At 55.9% G+C, this 19,383-nt stretch overlaps 1 protein-coding gene across 1 annotated transcript; it reads left to right on the top strand.

Annotated features, from left to right (window-relative positions):
- Positions 1-514: 514 nt before the first annotated feature.
- ANO9 (anoctamin 9) lies at positions 515-19,093 on the top strand. The gene is made up of 24 exons (XM_055723025.1): positions 515-2,133; positions 6,597-6,662; positions 6,895-7,011; positions 7,288-7,424; positions 7,715-7,764; positions 8,352-8,410; positions 8,619-8,701; positions 9,810-9,944; positions 10,054-10,150; positions 10,503-10,563; positions 11,632-11,714; positions 12,157-12,261; positions 12,784-12,948; positions 13,033-13,069; positions 13,577-13,688; positions 13,957-14,014; positions 14,196-14,293; positions 14,495-14,661; positions 15,180-15,332; positions 15,647-15,794; positions 16,488-16,607; positions 16,845-16,938; positions 17,092-17,204; positions 18,105-19,093. The coding sequence occupies exons 1-24, from the start codon at positions 2,128-2,130 to the stop codon at positions 18,130-18,132; spliced, it is 2,292 nt and encodes a 763-aa protein (XP_055579000.1). The 5' UTR covers positions 515-2,127; the 3' UTR covers positions 18,133-19,093.
- The last annotated feature ends 290 nt before the right edge of the window (positions 19,094-19,383 follow it).

The following is a 19,383-nucleotide window of genomic DNA, read 5'->3' as shown; positions in this document are numbered from 1 at the left end:
CTGTCTCCTTGGAGTGCCACGAGAGATGCTGCAGGGGTCAGATACCTTGGACAAAGTCAACCTGCAGGCACAGAGTCACCTTCCCCACTGGCTAGTAAAGCCCACAGGCTTTTGGGACTGCTGCTGGATGCCCGCATCCCATTAGCTGGACTGTCTGGAGAGCAAAGTCCTCCCAGTCCTCCTCGGCAAAGTTTGCAGAAGGACACAACAGACGGTGGAGCGACCTGGGCATCCCACCTACATGTAACCCCGTTTCCGTTTAACCCAGCAGCGCTCACACCGCACAGGTCTTTGGTCCTTCCCTCCTAGCCAGCCCTGCAAGCGGCCCCTGGGAGGCCAAAGGTCTGCCTGCTCCCTGCCCTGCTCTGCTCTAATTGCACACACAGAGGAAATCTGGAAGACAAATTCTTTTTCTTTTCTTTTTTTTCCCTCTATTTAAAAATTTGCAGATCTGGTTCGGAGTCTGTTCAAGGCACTTGGCAAAGCCGCAGAGTGATGTTGGCTTGACTGGGAACAACGGTCTGGAAATGCTGCTGCCTTTCCTGCCAGGACGCAGCTGGATTGCCTGCAGGACTGACTTTATTTAAGAGCGACTCACAGCAATGCTGGTGGAGAGCGCCAGGGAATCCAGACCGGTTACTGGCCCTTCTGCTATACCCAGGAAAGGCAGCTCTTCCTAGCTTGGAAACTAAAGCAACAACAAAAAAATATCCAGAAAACAGATATAAGGAGACCTGTCAGACCTGGCTTACATGTAATAACCTTTTCACTCATTCTTTTTGTAAAAAGAGTTATACCCTGCTGCAAACCATAGCTCCAGATGGATTGAGCCTTTACGAACAAAGAAAGCACTCAGTGATTCAGTTACTATTTCCAGTGGGCCACAGCCCAGCATCCCGACAGAAATGCCATCAGGAAAGCAGAGGCTGAAGCAGTTGTGCTCTAGTAAATCATAGCTACTTAGAAGTGACAAGATTTTAAGGACCGGGGAGGCAGGAGAGCTCTGTGGTTTGGAGGAACATTCAGAGCTCACTTTGATGCTCTCCTCTTCAGCCAGGAGGGAGGGGATACTTGTTCTGAAGGACTGTAAAATACTTACCCATGTTCCCATAATCGCTGACACCAAACCCTGATGCCCCTCATGCAACAGCACTATTACACACAGGGAAAAGAAACACATGACTTCCAGTGCTGGTTTTGCCAGCTAGTGAAGCATAAAGAAAGGCTTTCTCGATCTCTGTTCACTCCTCCAGGAAGCAGATTTTCTCTGAGGTTCACAGAAAGGTTTCTGAAGGCCACATAGGGAAACCAAAGTGGTGGAGAGCAAACTGCCCAAGGCAGGGAGGAAGAGGGCTGCATGCAAGTGGAAAATCTGTGGAGCAGTCAGTCTCCTCACTTATCTGGAAGCTCATGCTTTGCCTCTTTTCCTCGTCCTGTCTGTTAACAAACACCCTGGCGCCATCCCATCCCCTCTCAAAGCCTGTGCTGCTCCCAGGCTCTGCCTCCCACAGCCAATCTCTCCTGCGGGACACAGACTTCGTCTGGAGAATCAGGCAGGTTACACACGGATCAGCTTTGCTTTCGCTTTTTAGGTTTAGTGGGTTTTCCCCTGCCTTGTAAGAAATAGTTTAACACTTTCTGGAACTTCTGCTCCTTCCTCCTTCTGTCCCATCTGTGACGCCTCTCTGGGGATGTCCACAGCAAACAGCGGGTGCCGAGGGTGGCGGAGGAAGGCTGGGGTGGTGGAGCGCTGGAGCTGGAGCAAGAGGAACTCAGAAGGGTTCCCTGCCTGCTCCGCGGGGCGGTACTGGGCTTGCCACTCCTTTGAGTGAAGGTGAAGGGCAACTTTCTCGTCTCCTCCTTGATATCTGCCCACTGCCAGGCAGAGGCAGCTCCCTGCTGAGGCAGGTGAGAGTCCCACACGGAAGTCGAGTCACTGCTCGGTTCACATGAGACCTCAGGCGAAGCAGCTGGGGAAGGAAACCGCACCGAGAGAAACCCCAGGGGCTCTGCAGCTCTCCCTGCCTGTGGCTGCAGCCTCACCACCTGCCCCACAGGCAGCTCCCAGGGATCTGCCCGGAGGAGCAAAAGGAAAGACAGGGGAAGAGAAAGGCTCTCCACTTCACCATGCAGGTAAGAAACAGGAACTGCTCGGCCATTTCCATGGGGTTGTTCTCCGGCACCTCTGAGCCACCTGTGGCTTGGAAACACGGGGCGCGCTAAGCTCCGACCTCTGCCATTCCTGTGCTTTCAGCCTTTAAAGTACTCTGAAAGGACTACAGGGTTCCCATTCCTCTTTCCAGCAAGCAAACCCATTCCTACCGCACACATGTGGCGGGGAAGGCGGTGGGTGCTGCTGGCTCCACGGCCCCCTACCACCGGGGCGCAGGGCAGGGCTGAGCCCCCCAGGATGCAGCAGGGTCATGCACAGCCCCGGATCTCAGTACCGGCGACAGATCAGAGAAGGATGGTTTGGACTGAGGCCAGATCTGGAGCTTATATAAACCCAGGAAAAGGCACTGTGTGTAGCAGTGGAGGTGACAGCCCAGATGTTTCTGGAGCACCTGAAATAAAGCAAAGGGAGAGGGGGAGCCGTGAAGTTTTCTTTCTCTAGCTTGAAAGAAAAGATGCGTTTTCTTTTACTCAAAAAGACAGGCAAACTCTCTCAGATTGGGGCAGCTAGTGAATGTAGAGGTGTGCTATCTGCCTGGCCAATTAAAGGTTGTCACATTTCTTAGGAAACTGATGTAAGGTGGAATTGCTCCAAGGGAAGTGCTCATATGAAACATCCCCAAGATAAGAGCAATTTGCTCATCTCGGTGTAGGTGATGGGAACCACCCAAACCCTCACAGATCCACAATTAGAAAGCAAACAAGGATGCTGGATCCTGTCGGGGTCCTCTGCCTGAGTTACTCACAGAGGTGGCTACACCCCCAACCCATGGGTGCCCATTCCCATGTCTCTGAAGGATCCAGTAACCTCGCACAGGGCAGTGGGTTACCTGGCCTGCGACAAGGACCCACTGGTAACAGCTGGAAAGAGAGCAGGCATGCTCCAGAGCACGCAGACCCTTTTTAACATTGAAATTCCTGCTTCTCATTGTGCCGGTTATTTCTCCTACACCTTTGCACGGTGCACTTCCAAACTCTGCTCCAACCGCGGGGCAGGAGAGCAGGATGGTGCCCATTTCACTCCTGATAGCAGGGAGTAGAGTCCAGGGTTTTTACAACCGCTCCAGAGCTGAGGTGGCCTTGCCTGCACATGGGGCGATCCAGCTGCCTTGTGCTCCAGAGCAAAGCCACCAGAATCAGGCAGGCAGTGTCGCTAGTCCCCTGGATCAAACCAAACCAAACCAAAAAGAAAGGTGTAGGAGTACTGGTGATCCCAAGTCCCTGCCTCCTGCAGCATGTCCCCATGTACAAGCCACATCTAGCCCCAAACGCAGGCTGGGCTCCTGCACAACAGCCTGAGCAGCCCAGGCTCACAGCAGCCCTTGCCTCACAAGATGCCAGCATCCACTGTCATGGATTAAACCTGCTGAAACGCCGCCCATCTACCATCACAGGTTTGCAAATTCCCCTCTGCAGCTGAATGCAATTTTTATCTGTTACGGCTCTGGAGGTGGGTGATAGGAATTGCCTGTGCTAATCTGCAAATAATTCACAAATTCCTCCCCATTTTTCAGTCCTACACTGAGGTGCTCGCAGCGCCTGCAGGGCAGGTCCCGGTGGTAAATCACATTGCTGTGGGAACACAGAGAAAAGCCAGACCCTGCCACCACCACATCCTTATTGCTTAGAGCGCCATACACGGGCAGCCTGAGGAGCATCCCCACCGGTTCTTAGGGCTTGACTGGAAAAATCAGAAAGCAACAAGTCCCTCCTGGGATTAAAACCAGCGCTTTCTATTTCAGGAGCATGGAGAAGCAGGGGCAGGATCTGGCTGCATCAGGGCTAAGGGATGAGTGATGTTACAGCTGGGCATGCTGGTGGAGGAAGGATGCTCTGCTGAAGCTCTGCAGGCTCAGCCCTAGCACCCTCCCTGTGGGCAAGGCCCTGAGGCACAGACAGGGGCTGGTGGCACCATCAGGGATCTGGGGTCAGGCTTCACCTTGGTAATCCCATCAGCTTCTTCCTCAGAAAGCTGATGTGCTGGTCAGGGCGCATTGGCTACCGAGCAGGGGATGGTGCCCACAGACTCACTGCTGGGACCCTCCTGGGAACAAGCTGTGATGCCAGCAGGTCATCCTGAGCTCCACAGGGGTCGATGCCAGTAGGACAGCTGCATCAAAGTGCTGGCCCCAGTGGTGTTTAGGAACACCTTGAAGCCCTCCCTGTCCCCAAAGAGTGGTCCCCCCTCCAACACTGCAGGGATCACTGGTAGAGCTGGAAGGCTGGCAGCCCCCAGCAGGCAATCTGTGCAGGATGAGGCTGCTGCACATGCAGGCTGAGAGAAACCAGCCAGGCAGGGATGAGACAACACAGCCTGCAGAATGGTGGTGCTGGACTAGAGCTGTGCCAGCACCAGAACATCAGCAACGGGGCAGAGCCCCCACATGACTCCTGCTCCCCACCCCCCCACCCCCCCGTGCCCAGAGAGGGGCTCTCTGCCAGGGACACTGAGAGCTGCGCCCCAGCTGGGTGCTTACCCCCCTGGGGAGAGCAGCCCAAGCCAAAGCCCAACCCTCCCGCCCCGAGGCCTGCCTAGAGCGCGGGCAGAGCAGGTGACAGCACCATAACCCCCTCTCCGTGTCTTGACCTAAACTGGGGTACCTTATAGCAGTGAAAAATTCTGGTTCTTATTGCAACAGCACCTCTGGGGAAAATCATCCCTCTTCTCAAACCTTCTCACTTTGGCTTTCTGTCGGTCAGTCTCCTCACGGCTCTTTGCTTTGGGTGAAGCCAGGGCCGGAGCTCCATGTGGGAGAGGGTTTGGCAGAGATTTCAGCCCTTTCTCATCCCAGACTCTCCTCTCCCGTGGCCTCATTCTTCAGTGAAAGCCTGGGATCTAGATCTTACATCAGGGCATGGTTGCACCACCACCGCTCTGCTTCCAAGATTACAGCTGGATGAACTCGTCTGGCTGGCCGCTGTTTCAGGGCACATCGCTGGTGGCAATGCTGACCGACGATACCCCCAACCCCTGGCAGCTCCTTCCCACTTCCATGCTGCATCACCGTGCCTCAGAAACAACAGCGTAACTGTGTGTGGGGCCACAACACGAGTCACAGCAAAGAACTGCAAAAAAACCCCAAACCAAAACACTCTTTTAAAAGACAGGATCCATTCCCTATCCCTGTTCACAACGTGGCCTGCAGAGCATGTCTGCATTAAACTCACGGCTCTCTCCGGGCTGGGAAGCCCAGCTGCTCTCAGCAGTCCATTGAAGGGCTGGTTGAACTCCTGCCTAAGAGGGGATTGTGGCAGCAGAACCAGGCACCAGGGAAGCCAGGCACAGAGGATGGGGACGAAGTGGTTTGAAGCTGGTGTGCCCCAGTTCTGGGTGCCCACCAGGCCCATGCCACCCAAGGGTGCTCCCTGCAGCGTCCTTCAGCGGAGGGGCACCCTGGGTCTGCAAAACTGCAGCGGGAAGCTGCTGCCACAGGGCCACCTCATTTGCTTTGTGCACCTCCAGAGCTGCACCGCTGGAGTGTCTGATCATAATTAGCCTTAATCAGTGAAGGTGAGCAGGCGTGTTCACCCCTGCACTGCCTTCACCTTTGGAGCACAGCGGAGGCGAGAGGGCAGAAGCCAAACACCAGCAGCTCACCTGCCCTGCTGCTCCATGGTGGCAGGCTGAGGCGTTTGTTGTGTTTTTCAAGGACTCATCTTCCACTTGCTGCCTGCAGCGTTGTGCAAGCCTCTGATTGTCAGTGCCCCACTTTCCTTTCGCTGCAATTTAAAACTACCTTCCCCACCCTGACCGAAAAGCCAGCGGTGCCTATCTGATAGGAACAATGGAAGAGAGGAAAAGGGTGACTAAGGATTGTAAAAACCACTGTAGCATAGAGAGACAGTCAAGTGTTGACACTCTTCCAGTACAAGTGTCAGGGCATCAAGCCAAACAAGAAGGAATGAAGTCCAGAGCAGAGGGAGGTTTTTTTTCTCCTGGCCAGGTCCCTCATAGCCCCAAGGTGCTGTAGATGTTGGGCGCTGAGTTCAAGAGAGGGCTGCACACTTCACGGAGCAGCAGGTCCCTAAACAAAAAGCTGTACTTGGCTCAGGAAGACCCCGACTGGAGACCAGGAGGGTATAGCAGAAGTTTTCAGACAAGCCTGCTCTTACCCTCCTCCCTGGGCATCCCCTCAAGGCTGCTGGGAGAGGAAGACCGTGCCAGGTGGATCTGATCTTATGTTGTAATGCCATTTTATCTGCATGGGCTCTGATACACCCTGGAGCAGCTACACGCCAGGCAGGCCTCACCAATGGGCAGGTTTCTGTGCATCACAAGCAGTGCTGCTCACCGCCGGCAGCCAGCTCTGGTCCGGGGCATCACAATGCCACCCAAACATCTGCAGGGAGAGGTCTGCTCCGTGCCAAGACACAGGATCTCCCAGGGAACCTGCTGAAGCCCTCGCTGGTTTTCTCTTCCATAGGATGAAGTTCTGTTGACTCCCTGGAGGGATTTTCCTGTTGAAGACACGGACCCATTTGCCCCCCAGGTAAGCTTTGCTCCCTCTGCACTCCAGGCAGTTCAGCACAGCTCAGAGAGGGAAGCAGGGCAGTGTCAAGGCAGCAGCTGCCTCAGTTTCCCCATTCCTATTCTCCTGCTTACTCCCAGTTCCCAGGGGCCCTCTACACAGTCACGATGAAAGTCCAAACCCCTGAGGCTGGAGCTGAGGAGAGCGCTCTGCTTGCCAGCCCCATTAGATCCCTGGTGTTTTCTGTGGGCAGGATGAAGAGAAGTGGGATTTCGTCCTGGTAAGCGACATCCACGAAGTGGGCAGTGAGAAGGAGATCAAAAGGAAGAAGTTCCTGGATGAGCTGAGCAAGAAGGGGTTTGCCATCAAGGTGAGGGGCTATAGGAGGACAAGGCAGCAGACACCTGGCTAACTTGTGGTACTCAGGATCCAAGCCTGGTTTGGGCTCCTGAATCCCAGGGGATGGGAGAGACCTGAACCATTGAGCTGATCAACATATCGGTGCTAGAAAATAAATCATTTGCTCAGTCAGAGGAGACCCCAGCCCCAGGGCTTCACAGCCCCTGGCCCTTGCAGCTCTGCCCCTTTCCCTGCCCCTCTGGCTCTGCCAGTGCTGTTCTAACAGCCCTTCTCTTCCACCCACTAGAAAATTGAGGACAAGAAGCTATTCTACGGAGTCCGTGCCCCAAACCAGATCTTTCGGAAATACCAGTGGCTCCTGAGGAACTCTAACAGCAGGCCACAAAACCCCGATGTCCATCATGATGTACCAGCAACCACCAGGTGGGCGCTGAGCCGGGCTCCTGGCCCCAGCATCTTGCATGCCCCTCTCTCCACACCTGCATCTATTTTCCAGCTCAGCTCACAGACGGGCCAGGGGTTTTATTTTCCACAGGCCACCTCCACCTACCAAGCTGCCAGCTTCTGGCCACAGCCAGCTTCCCATTTCTTGCCCCCTTCCTTCCCGGGTTTTTGGTGCACACCTCCTCCCTTCCCTCCCCCGTTTTCCAGGGCCACACGACACAAGCCTGTATCCCCCGAGCAGCCTTTAACCACAGTTTCTTTTTGCTCAGGATACGGATTGTGAACTTCATCCTGCAGAACACAGTGACGCCCGACCTTGGTAAGAGAAGGGGGCCAGCGGGCAGTGCTCAGCCTGGGTCTGCAGCAGGCACGAGCATCCCCAGCTGCCTCGCCACCCCCGGGCAGGATGCAGGAGTGGGGAGAAAGCCAGGGTGCAGCTCAGACCAGTAAATTTGCTGCTGCATCGAGAGGGTGGGAGATTTGGACTGCAGAAACCAGCAATAGCCCCCTACCCACTCTCCCCAAACCCCTGACCGCAGCTGCCCATCAGTGCTCTCCTGTGCCTCCCGGAGAGCTCATCTGCCCCTGCCACCCTGGGATGAGCCGGGCAGCACAGGGCTCTGGCTTTCCAGCATCCTCCAGTGCTCGCCTGCCTGGCTGGCGCCCAGAGCCAGCGCCATGCAGCCTGCGGCAGCCCGGCAAAGCAGCGCAGCCACCAGGATTAGTGCTGATCCCCTTTGAATAGCTCAGCCTCTCCCAGGCATTTGTGGTTTGGTTGTTTTTTTGTTTTATTTTTTTGCCTCCCTCAAAGGCTCCAGAAAAGGTTTGGGGTGATTCTGCCTGGCAGGGATCACACAGAGTGAGAGCAACGCCTCACTAATTCTCTCTGTTCTGCTCTGCTACCAGAGAAGCTGCACAACCTGATGAAGAAGAAGGTCTTTGAGACAGCATTTCCCCTGCACGAGGTGAGGCCAAGCTCACGGGTGCTGGGAGGAAAAGCCAGGAGAAGCGGAGAAGCAGGACCAGGGGTGGGGGGGAGACCCTTGGGTGACTGGGGCTGCATCAAGACCCCTCCGGATGAGGGGCACACAAAGCTCCCAACAGCTGCCTGGGAGCTGGGCTGCGGGTTACGGTTGCCCTAATATTCCTGCATCCGACTTCTCTGCTCTGCAGAAAGAAGAGTTAACGGAATTCCTAAGGCACAAGTGGGCTCGCTGGAGAGGTATATGTCGCCGACAGCCAATTGAGAAGATCAGGTAACAGGCAGAAGAGGCACAGCGCAGCCTTCTAACCAAGAGGTCCCACCTGAAGCCTCGAGATTTAAGCCCTTTGCCAGGCTCCCATGGTTTTTTTTTTACATCATTAGTTTGAACCTGGCTCTTCTCACATGTATTTGGCTGCTTCTGAAGCCTGCAAAGTTCTTAGCCTAAGGGGGATCCCTGTGGCACAGAGCTCCATCTGCTAATTTTGCAGTATGAAACAACCCCCACATCTCCACGGTTTTTAATTAGCCCTTTCATTTTCAACCACACACTCCCACATTCAAAAGGCAGGTGAGGTGGTAACCCAGCATAGCATCGTGCAGCACATCTAGCCTGAGGCTAAACTGGGGGTATTAAAGGCACAAGGGGCTCCTATAACCGCATTCAAACTCAGGGAAGTCCACAGCTCTAATTTTAAAAGGGCAAGAAAACTAACTCTCCACTGTCAGGGGAAGGAGGGCAAAAGGAACATGCTACTTCATAAAGTTGTCAGTGGGCTCCCTTGGGGAGATGAAATGTTAAAATAGAGATATGCTCTCCTTCCTTAAATGTTTATTGCAGTTTACAACTCTGGCAGAGGCACTAGGGGCTCCTTGTGCCTCTGTGGTGCACAAGGTCAGACAACGCATCATTGCTAAGACCAGTATGCCATACCCTGCTGCTACCACGGAAGGCTTAAGGGGCCGAGTATGAAATTGGGGTGGGGGGAGGGGGATGAGAAGGAGCTTTGGGGTTTTTTGTTTGTTTTAAAGGCCAGCAAGCACATCACAACCTTTGACTGCTGGTAGACAGTTAATTCCTTTGGAATACAGGAGGGGAGGCAGGTCCATCAGTCAGTAGTTACCACCAATTTCTTACCCATGCCTCCAGACCTCTTCCCCACACCAGAAAGCCCAAAATACTGGCACCACGAGACACAAAAGCACTGCAGGGAGATAGCTGAGCCCAGAAGGGGAAATTGCTCTGGTCGGAAAAGCACTGTGCCCTGCAGCCCTCTCATCTTTTTAAGCTCGGCTTTTCTAACACTCTTCTGTAGGCACAGATTGCAACTTGGTCTGTCAGTCATTGCCACCCCTCTTCCGCATCTCACCTTTCCTTCTAGGTGCTATTTTGGTGAGAAGGTGGCCTTGTACTTTGCCTGGCTGGGCTGGTACACCTACCTGCTGGGAGTTGCCGCATTGGTGGGGCTGGTGGTCTTTGTGGCTGGGATTACTGTCTTCAGCTCCAGCCAGGTGAGGTAAGGCAGTTGGGAATGCCAAATGTGCATCCCGTCCACGAGCCTTTGCTACACATGTGGCTTCGAGCCAGTTATTCCCCTTTGCTTGCGTCCATGCCTTTCTCTCTAGCAAGGAGATCTGTGAAGCCAATGACACCATCATGTGCCCGCTCTGCGACCAGAAGTGCCCGTTCTGGCTCCTCTCCGACACCTGCACCTATGCCAAGGTAGGCAGCCCCTTCCCCAGACAGGCTCAAGGCCAAGGTGGGGATGCACGCCCAGCTTGTGCTGCTCCACCGCTAGAAAGGCCACCCCACCAAACCAGCTATTCCAAACCTCCACTAACCCCTGTGATAAGGAGGAGCTATAGCCAGGTCACAGTCTCCATCACCACCAAGGAAGATTTTATCACTAACAAGTCCCAGTGTCCATCTCCCTCCTGCAGCATCTTTACCTGTCCCAGGGTGGGGAGCGGGTGGCACGGGGGCTGCTCAGGGCAGAGCCCTCTCCATGGACCCCTGGGTGCCACAGCCCCCACACTGTGCTGCCCCCATCACGCTCTTCCTTCACCTTCTCCAGGTCACTCACATGATTGACAACGAGGGGACGGTTTTGTTTGCCATGTTCATGGCGATCTGGGGTAGGTGTTGATGTCCTGGTGCCAAGAAGAACAGCCCGCTGTAGCTTAGGGGAGAGCAGGTGGAGGACAATGGGACACTCCATGAAGTGGTCTTCACCATTCAGGGGCTCTGTAGTCCTTGTCTCCTCCACTTCCAGGGCCATCAGCTCTCCTTCCAGACACAGCAAGGGACAAAATCACCCCAGCTATTTCCTTCAGCTCTCCAAAGGCTCCCTACCTGCCCTGCCTGAAAGCTTTTGCTCTTTCCCCCATGGCAGCCTCACGAGACAGGCTTCCCTAGCAGCTGCCGGCGAGTGGTCACAGCTGCAGGAAGAGGGGACTGCCAGATCCCTCACCAACCTTCCCAGATGGCTGCACGATCTCTTACATGCTGTGGAATGAGCCCAGCAGAGCCCTGGGCTCTGAGATTATGTGACCCCATCACCCTATTAGCTACACATCTCATCTGGCTTTACTACAGCCCTTCCAGTTACAAACAGTACCACAAGCATGGGGTGGGCATTTCGCCTGCAAAGCCATGGACTGAGCAGGTCATGGACACGGTCTCGCCTGTCCCTGTGGACTGGTTTACACCAGGACAAGCCCAGGAAGGTCAGTCCAGTCCAGGTTAACAGAAAGAGCGGTTGTAAATGGATGTGCAGAGGTGCAGCTGTGCTGGGGTGCAGTGCGGGATACCTGTTCCTCTTGGAAGGTGTATTTTTCATTAATCCAGAATAACATGTCTGCCTGGCACAGCAGAACAGCCCTGGCGTTCACTCTGATTTACACCAGATCCCCTATGGACAGTAAAGCTGGCCTGACTCCTGGCAAACACTCACCCGCACACCCCCATCCCCATCCCCATGGCCATGGGGGGCCCAGCCCTGGCTGCTGTGCAAACAGGGCCCTTCCTGGACACTCGGATGCAGAGGTGGCCACCTGCCCTTCACAGGCCAAGGGCAGTCCAGGCTGATTTGCCATCAGGTTGGATGCTGTTGTGACTATCCATCCTGCTCGGTGGGATGGAGGTGTGACTTCTTCTCCAGAGCCATCCCCAAGTGCCACAGCGCTCTCTCCTCCCCCCCACAGCCACTGTGTTCCTGGAGCTGTGGAAGAGGCACAGAGCCACCGTGGTCACCGACTGGGACCTGTACAGGTGGGATGAGGACGAGGTGAGGATGTCATCTTTCCTGCTCAGGGCTTCCCCTTTCAAGGCAGGAGTCAGCTGGACCTACAGAAAAGACATGGCACAGGGACCCCCTTGCCCAGCCCGATTCTCTGTAGATGTAAACATCTAATGGAGACACTTAAACAGACAGTAAAGCCAACATCTGACAGTCCTGGGAGGGTCACAGGAGAGACAGAGGCCTCCAGAGAGTTGAGCAGATGCTAGCCACCTCTCTGCATTGCTAGCCACCTCCCCACCCGCACAGGGGCTTGGACTCAGAACTGGCCACACTGTTGTGTGTTGGGCTGGGTGCTCACCCCTGTCCTTCCCCGGTGCTGTTCATCCCCCTTAACTCAACAACCCCTGGACTTTCCGCTACCTGGACACAGCCCACCTGGATCCTTTCTTCCCCCTGCTTTTTTTTTAATTTATTTTTTTTTTTAAAGGAGGAGCTGGCCATGGAGCTGATTAATAATTTGCAGCACGAGCCCCGGCGGTACCAGCACTCCTACTTCCGCAGCACCATCATACTCCTCTTGGTTCTGGTAATGGTATGTGCCAGGGTGACCACAGGGAGATCTGGTTTAAGGGCACATGGGCTTTCCTCCTCCCCTCCCTACTCCGCTGCACAAATAGCACCTCAGCGTCCTATTGCTGGAGCAAAGATAGAAGCCAGGTTGTTAGGGCAGGTCCGTGCCCATCGGAAGGAACTGGGGCCTCCCTATGCTCACACCTTCCTGTCCTTTGGGGACCTGGGCTGAAGGCCCTGCTCTTGCAGCGGGAGGCAGTGAGGATCAAGGCAGTAACACAGAGGGCAGGGAGAGGCGAACCCTCGATGCCCTCATTTCTCCCCACGGGCCAATGGGGAGAGTCTAGACAAGTAGCTTAGACGGGAACACCCACCTCCAGAACCTCTCGTCCTTCACCGAAGAGCACTGGCTTGCACTTGAGGCCACATCCAGAGGAGCTCTGGTGAAGGGAGCCAGGCTCTGAAGGGCTGGTGGTCCTCAGGCGAGATAGAGCACGTGCCCCCCATGCACGGCTTCTCACCACCCCATCACCCTCCTCCACAGATCGCCGTGCTGATTGGCATCGCCCACGCACTTGTCATTTACCGGGTGATAGCGACGGCTTTCTTCAGCCAGAGCAACTCAGAGTTCCTCCGCGAGCAGGCCAACACGATGGCAGTGATGACAGGGGCCGTGCTGCACTACATCACCATTGTCATCATGAACAAGGTGCAGTGAGACACGGGGTGGGCAGCAGGTCTCTCTGCTTTTCCACCATTGACCCTCCCCTCTCATTTTGCATCTCTCCTGCAGGTCAACCGGCGAGTGGCCCTCTACCTCTGTGACCTGGGTAAGGGACACTGGGGGCTGTCCCCCCCTGCACCCACACCCTGCAGCACCCAGTGACTGCAGCACGACACCCCTTGGTCCCTTCCCTTCCCCCACCACCTCGAAGCATCTGCCAGGCAGCTCTGGCCACGCAGGTCCCCATGGGAGGCCAGCAGCCCTCCAGCACACCAGCTCCCCACATGGCTGTCCCACAGCCACACCATGCTTTGGAGGGGCTGTCACCCTACAGAGCAGAGACCCAGCATGAGCAGGAAGCCTCCACGGCTGCAGGAGAGCTCTCAGCACAGTTTTCCTCTCAGCTGAAGGGCCCCCTCTCACGGCTCTGAGCGACCTCCCTGCTTAGCTGGGCTCAGCTCCATCACAGGGCTCAGGCAGAGGGCAGAGAAGGCTCCACAAGAGGCAGAGACACCCTTCCGACCTTCAAAGAGCTGCTGTGGCACCCGAGAGGGAGCAGGGCAGGGTCCCTCCACTCTATGACCAAGCCCCTGGGCCTTGCTCCCTTCCCCAGAAAAACCACGGACCTTCTCCCAGCGTGAAAACAACTTCACCGTGAAGATCTTCACCTTCCAGTTCTTCACAAACTTCTCTTCGCTCATCTACATTGCCTTTTTCCTGGGACGGTGAGTGGTGGCTGGGGACCTGGGGGAAGCAGAGGGGAGCCTGGGTTTGGGGCATGCACCCCCAACTTTCCCAGGGACAGCCCAGTCCCCCTGCCCTCCCTGCAAGGCACAGGGACCCCATCGGGGACCTCAGGAGGGCCATGACTTTGCCCCATGGGCACAGTGGGTGGGGGAAGCCCCTTGCCCTCTGTGCTGTGCCTGGATGTCCATCCAACGGGGGTCAGCAGTGGGGCTCAACAGGTATCGCCGTTGTTGCTTCCTCGCTCAGGATCAACGGCCACCCAGGGAACTACATGCGCGTTGCTGGCAGGTGGAGGCTGGAGGAGGTGAGGGACCTGCCATGAAGCTCTGACCCACATCACAACTCCTGTTCTTCCTTTCCCTCCTGCCCCGCGAGGCTCTGGGAATCTCAGCTTCCTCCTGTGGTACCCGCCTTGGCCAGACAGCCCCTCAGGCCAGGTCACCCTGCGGGCAGGGCAAAAGTCCTCTCCTCTCACCCCTTCACAGTGCCACCCCAGCGGCTGCATCACCGACCTCTTCATCCAGATGGCCATCATTATGCTGCTCAAACAGACCATCAGCAACGTGATGGAATATCTCGTCCCGTAAGCTTTTCTCCAGCCCAGAGTGTTGCTGGTACTCCTGCACATTCAGGACAGCCTCCCAGCTCCTACAGAGAGTAACCCTGGTCTTTGGGCCAAGATTTCATCCTCTTCCTTCCTCAGGTCGCCAGGGCTGTCACTGGCAGCAGTTCAGCCCTGCTAGCCCCTGCAGGCAGCCGTACAAATTGCTCCCTCCTCTTGCAGCTGGATAGAACACAAGCTATGCAAGAAGCAGCGGCGCCCCAAGAAGAGAAGCATGGTGTTAGGAGAGGAGGAGGCAGCTGAGGACCCCTGCAAAAGCCACTGGCTGAGCAACTATGAACTCAAAGAGGTCAACATCTTCAGCTTGTTTGACGAGTTCTTGGAGATGGGTATGTAGGGCAGGGGGTCGAGTGAGGAGGGGTGCTGGGTACAGTGCCATATGCCCTCGTTGGCTGGAGAGAGCCTGATGCTGGGGAGCCCATAGGTAGGCAAGGGAGAGCTCTGAGACCCAGCTCCAAGAGCTCTGGCACACCAAGGAGATCATTCCCAAAAGAAGAGAGCAGGCAACTGTGCTGCCCTTGAGCCCCTGCCTAGGACCCTCCTCTCCTCCCAGGAGTGTCAAGGTGACGGTTGTAACCCCCAGGGCCTCGATGACTCCACTAGTGCCCTGTGGAGCTCCCCCCCCCGGCCCCGACCTCCCTCTCTGGCAGTCCAGTGAGAGGCGGTTGCCCCCTGTGGGGATGCAGGGTCCCCAGACAGGTCTGTCTCCCTCTCTCACCTCTGCAAAGCCGCTCTGGCACAAGCCGCTCTGACAAAGCAGGACAAACCCAGGCAGTGGGCAGGACCCTGTGCGATGTCCTCTCCACGGTGGCTTCACACCAGCACCTGGCATCTTCCCCCTCCACAGTGATCCAGTACAGCTTCACCACCATTTTCGTCGCTGCCTTTCCCCTCGCCCCGCTGCTGGCGTTCTGCAACAACATCTTTGAGATCCACCTGGATGCCATCAAGATGATGCGGCTGTACCGGCGCATGGTGCCCAGGAAGGCCAATGACATCGGTGAGATGGAGCCCCAGGAGCACAGTCCTTCCAGTGCTGCTGCTTGGGCGAGTGGTGCTGGCGCTAAGTCCTTTCCCTATGAAGCCCTTGAGCATCCCTTTGCCAGGGGCTGGCATCACTTCGCCGCCGAGGCAGAGGAGCACAGGGAGAGCTGTGGGCTGGGGATGAGGAAGCAATTTCAGAGGCTAAGAAGCAGCTTGGAGTCCTCCTTCCTCACCCTCTTCTGGATGTGCCAAACACGTCCCCAAGCTGGGGCTTGGTCTGCAACCCTTGGGCAGCGGCAGCGAGCCTCACCGACTGCTCCTCTCCCGCAGGAATCTGGCTGCAGGTCCTGGAGGCCGTCGGCATCCTGGCTGTCATTGGGAACGGACTGGTGATTGCTATCACATCCGACTTCATTCCCATGCAGGTCTACAAGTACACGTACAGCCCCTGCATGATGGAAAACAGCACTGGCATGGAGTGAGTGCTGCCAGTCGGCTGCTCACAGCCCTGCCTGTGGTGTCCCTGCCCCAGTGCCACTGGTGCAGAAGCAGGAGGCAGCTGAGCTGTTCCCCCATGGGGTGGGGAGGTGGAAGGGGGAAGGGGAGCAGGGGAGGGTTTTCCAGATGGCACCATCTTCAGCATCCTTGCCAGCCTCCCACTCGCATCATCCCTGTGGTGGGTAAACTGGTAGCACTGAATGGAAAGAGCACCATGCGATGCTGGGGAGCTGCAGGACTGCCTGGGCACCTGCGCATGCTCCCTCCTGCCCTCCCCCTTTTCCTCCAAGCCTTGGCTCACCAGCCAAGTTCAGTCAAGCTGGACAGAAGTCTCAGAGACATTCATTTCCCCCGGGCTTTGTGGAAATGGGTAGCTAGGGAGGGGAGAGAAAGCCCCAGATGGGTGCTGGCTTCCCCAAAATGGGAGCCTACAATCTGTGCTAAGCCATACCACTAGTCACCCGAGAATCCACATACCAGGGAAACCATAGAAATGGAAGTTGCAGACAGGCTTTGGAGCAATCAGAGGCCTTCGAGTCCCCTAGAAGACACAAGAGCTGCAGCTTTCAGTTGGGGCATGCCACAACCCCCCAGCGTGACCATGACACGGCAGCACCCCTTCAATGCCGGGCCAAAGTGCGCAGATGTGATCTTTCCCCCCCCTCCCCCGCAGCTGCTCCACCGGCTACATCAACCACAGCCTCTCCGTCTTCCGCATTCAGGACTTCGAGCCCTACACAAAGGTGCCAGAAATGCTGCCGGACTTTGTCAGGGATGAGATCAAGGAATGCAGGTAACAGCAGCCCATGGCCCTCGCACAGCAGCATTCCCCCCTCCCTGTCCCCGAGCCCCTCACCGTGACATCCAGCCTGCAGCCAGGGAACGGGCGGGTTGTGGAGCAGGGCTCCGAGGCAGCCATACGGAGGAAACTGCCAGGGCTCCTCCTGGACCCCCACGGAGGGAGCTGAGGCAGGGCACGGCGCCTGGCATGGGGGAAACCTGGGCTGGCACCGACGGGGCTGTGCTGCAGGTACCGGGATTACAGGAACACCGATGACTACAGCTACACGGTCCAGTTCTGGCACATCTTCGCGGCCCGCCTTGCCTTCCTCATCCTCTTCGAGGTGAGGGCCCGGGGCGGTGGGAGACGGCTTGGGCAACCAGGGGGACAGCGGCAGGGAGAAACGGGCTGGGTCCGTGCCACTCGTAGGGGCCACGTTAGCCCACCCGGGCAGCTCCCCACCACCCGCCACCATGGCTCCCTTTGCTTTCTGCAGCACGTGGCTCTGTGCGTCAAAGTGATCGCAGCCTGGTACATCCCCGATGTCCCCCAGTCGGTTAAGAATAAATTTCTGGACAGAAAACACAGCAACCTTCGTAAACAACTGAGGTGGGTCATGCCCTGGAAGGTGCCAGGGGCTGCTACGTGCAGACGGCACAGCCTCCCACAGGAGACATGCCGGGTTGCAGGGTCCACCCGCCCCAGAGCCCCCCCCAGCTAACAGCAGAGGCAGGGAGAAGCTGGGGCTGTGAGCTCCTGCCCTCAGGCCAGCTCCTCCATCACCCTTTCCAGGGCAGCTTCTCCCCCAGCCTTCAGCCCAGCCTCTCCTGCAACCTATAGCAGCAAACGTTCTTTTTAAGATGAGCTGCTTTACCTATAAATGAGGACTTGCCTCCCTCCGTGCCTGTGGCCTCACTCACTAGCCTAGTAGCTGGCTTTCAGGCACTTGAGGTCAGTGAAATGAGTCCCACCTGAGGCAATTCAGTAACAGTGCTCACCAGAGGAAGGGTTTGCTCAGCTTTGGCTTTTCCTTCAGAAAAAGAAAAGCTCCAAGTTAAAGCAAGGAGCAATCTTGCCCAAATTTTCCATTTAAACTTTGTTTAAAAAAAGTATGAAGTATTTCAGCTAGAAACAGAACGAGTATAGCTGAGAGCCATGGGCTGGGCCACCCTGCTGCTGCTGTCCTTCACGGACTGAGCCCCGCTCTGCAGGAGGGCTCAGCCTGCCCCTCTTCACGGTCACCTTGTCCCAGCTGCCACCCAAAATCCAGTTGAGAGCAGAGGTGAGCAGAGCTCAGGAAGCACCATGCTGCCACAGTTCAGCTTTCAAAATCTGGCTTCCTGTTGGCAGAGGGATTTCCCACAGACAGGGATTTTCCACAGAGTGTGTCATTTTTTCTCCACTTATTTTCAGCAAAATGTTCCCACCCTGAATATTTTTCCACACAATCCCATTGCTTCCTGATTTGGACAGTTCCCTTCCACAACGCCCCTCTCCTTTCTCCCCCAGCATGATGGAGTACTCCACTGAGGTATAGCCACCAGCCACCAAGGAGAACGAGACACATGGACTTGAGCCCCCCTCCCCAGCCTGGCAGTGCCATGGGTGCAGGACAAACCACCGCAGGACCACTTGAGGAGACGGGCCATGCGTCCCGGCCATGACCGAGCCTGGACTTGAGCTGGGAAGCAACTACAGAATGGTGGCTTTGCAGGAGCAGGATGCTTTCCGACCAGGGATGGTGCCTTCCCAGCGTGCTGAGTAGCCAGGGAAGAGCTTTGACACAAGGGACAAACCACAGCAGAGCAGCCAGCTGCTGTCAGGCGAGTGCGATGCTGGTCTGCAGGTGACCTGGCTTCATCAGTCACCACATTTAACGTGCAACTCACCATCCCAGGAAGAGCCAGATACCTTGCTCCAGGTTCCCCCTCCAGATTTTTTTTTACGTTTTGGCCCCTTTTCCCTCTGCCTTCAATGACCTCCCTGCTCTTGCACCTCCAAGAAACTGGAGTCCTTCTTTCACCAGAGCCAGCACAATCCTCCTCTTAGCACAACTATCATGTGCCTGCTGCTTCAACACACAGTTTTCACGGACATTAGAAAAATCCAGTTGTTAGCCTGACTGTGTTTTGCTCCGGGCTCAGCCGAGGCTCTGCATCTGCCCTAAGCACACCGACAGCTGTGCCTGGCTCAACTACCATGAGCAAAATTGTAAATAAACGTAACACCTGTGCAGACTCAAGCAGCCAGATCTTCAGCTGCCATGGAGTCACTGTATTCATGCTGGTATCATTCCTGCCTCCTGCCTTTGACATCCACAAAACCTGAAGAAATTGTGTCCCGAACCCTTTTTTGTCAAAACATGGATAATAAAAAAAGGCAGGAGCTGAAGCACCTGTGCATAGCTAGTAGCTGGGGATGAGTGTGGGCACTAGCTGGTGAGACAGTTAAAAGAAGTTGGCACTTTTTCCCCACTGTGTGGGGTCAAGCACCTCTTAAATGTGCTGTGGTACAGAAATGTTGAGCTACACAGAAAACCCAGAGTGATAGGGCTAGCAAGAGTTATCTCTTGCTCCAAAATATGACCTACTAGCCTAAACCCAAGACCCACCAGCCTGATATTTCTCTACCTCTTCCCTTACAGCCCCCCAGTGCTGGCTAGGACCACCTCCCTCTCCCCACAACTGCAGACAGAAGGGGGTTTTGTCTGCAGCAGGGGATCCATCCCACAGCTGGACTGGTGTCACAGCCAACACTGTGACTTTTCTAATCTACACGCATTCATGGC

The sequence above is a fragment of the Falco cherrug genome, chromosome 10 (assembly GCF_023634085.1).
Source record: "Falco cherrug isolate bFalChe1 chromosome 10, bFalChe1.pri, whole genome shotgun sequence".
NCBI lineage: Eukaryota > Metazoa > Chordata > Aves > Falconiformes > Falconidae > Falco > Falco cherrug.
Note: the sequence above shows the minus strand (reverse complement) of the source record. Positions and strands in the feature narration are given on the sequence as shown.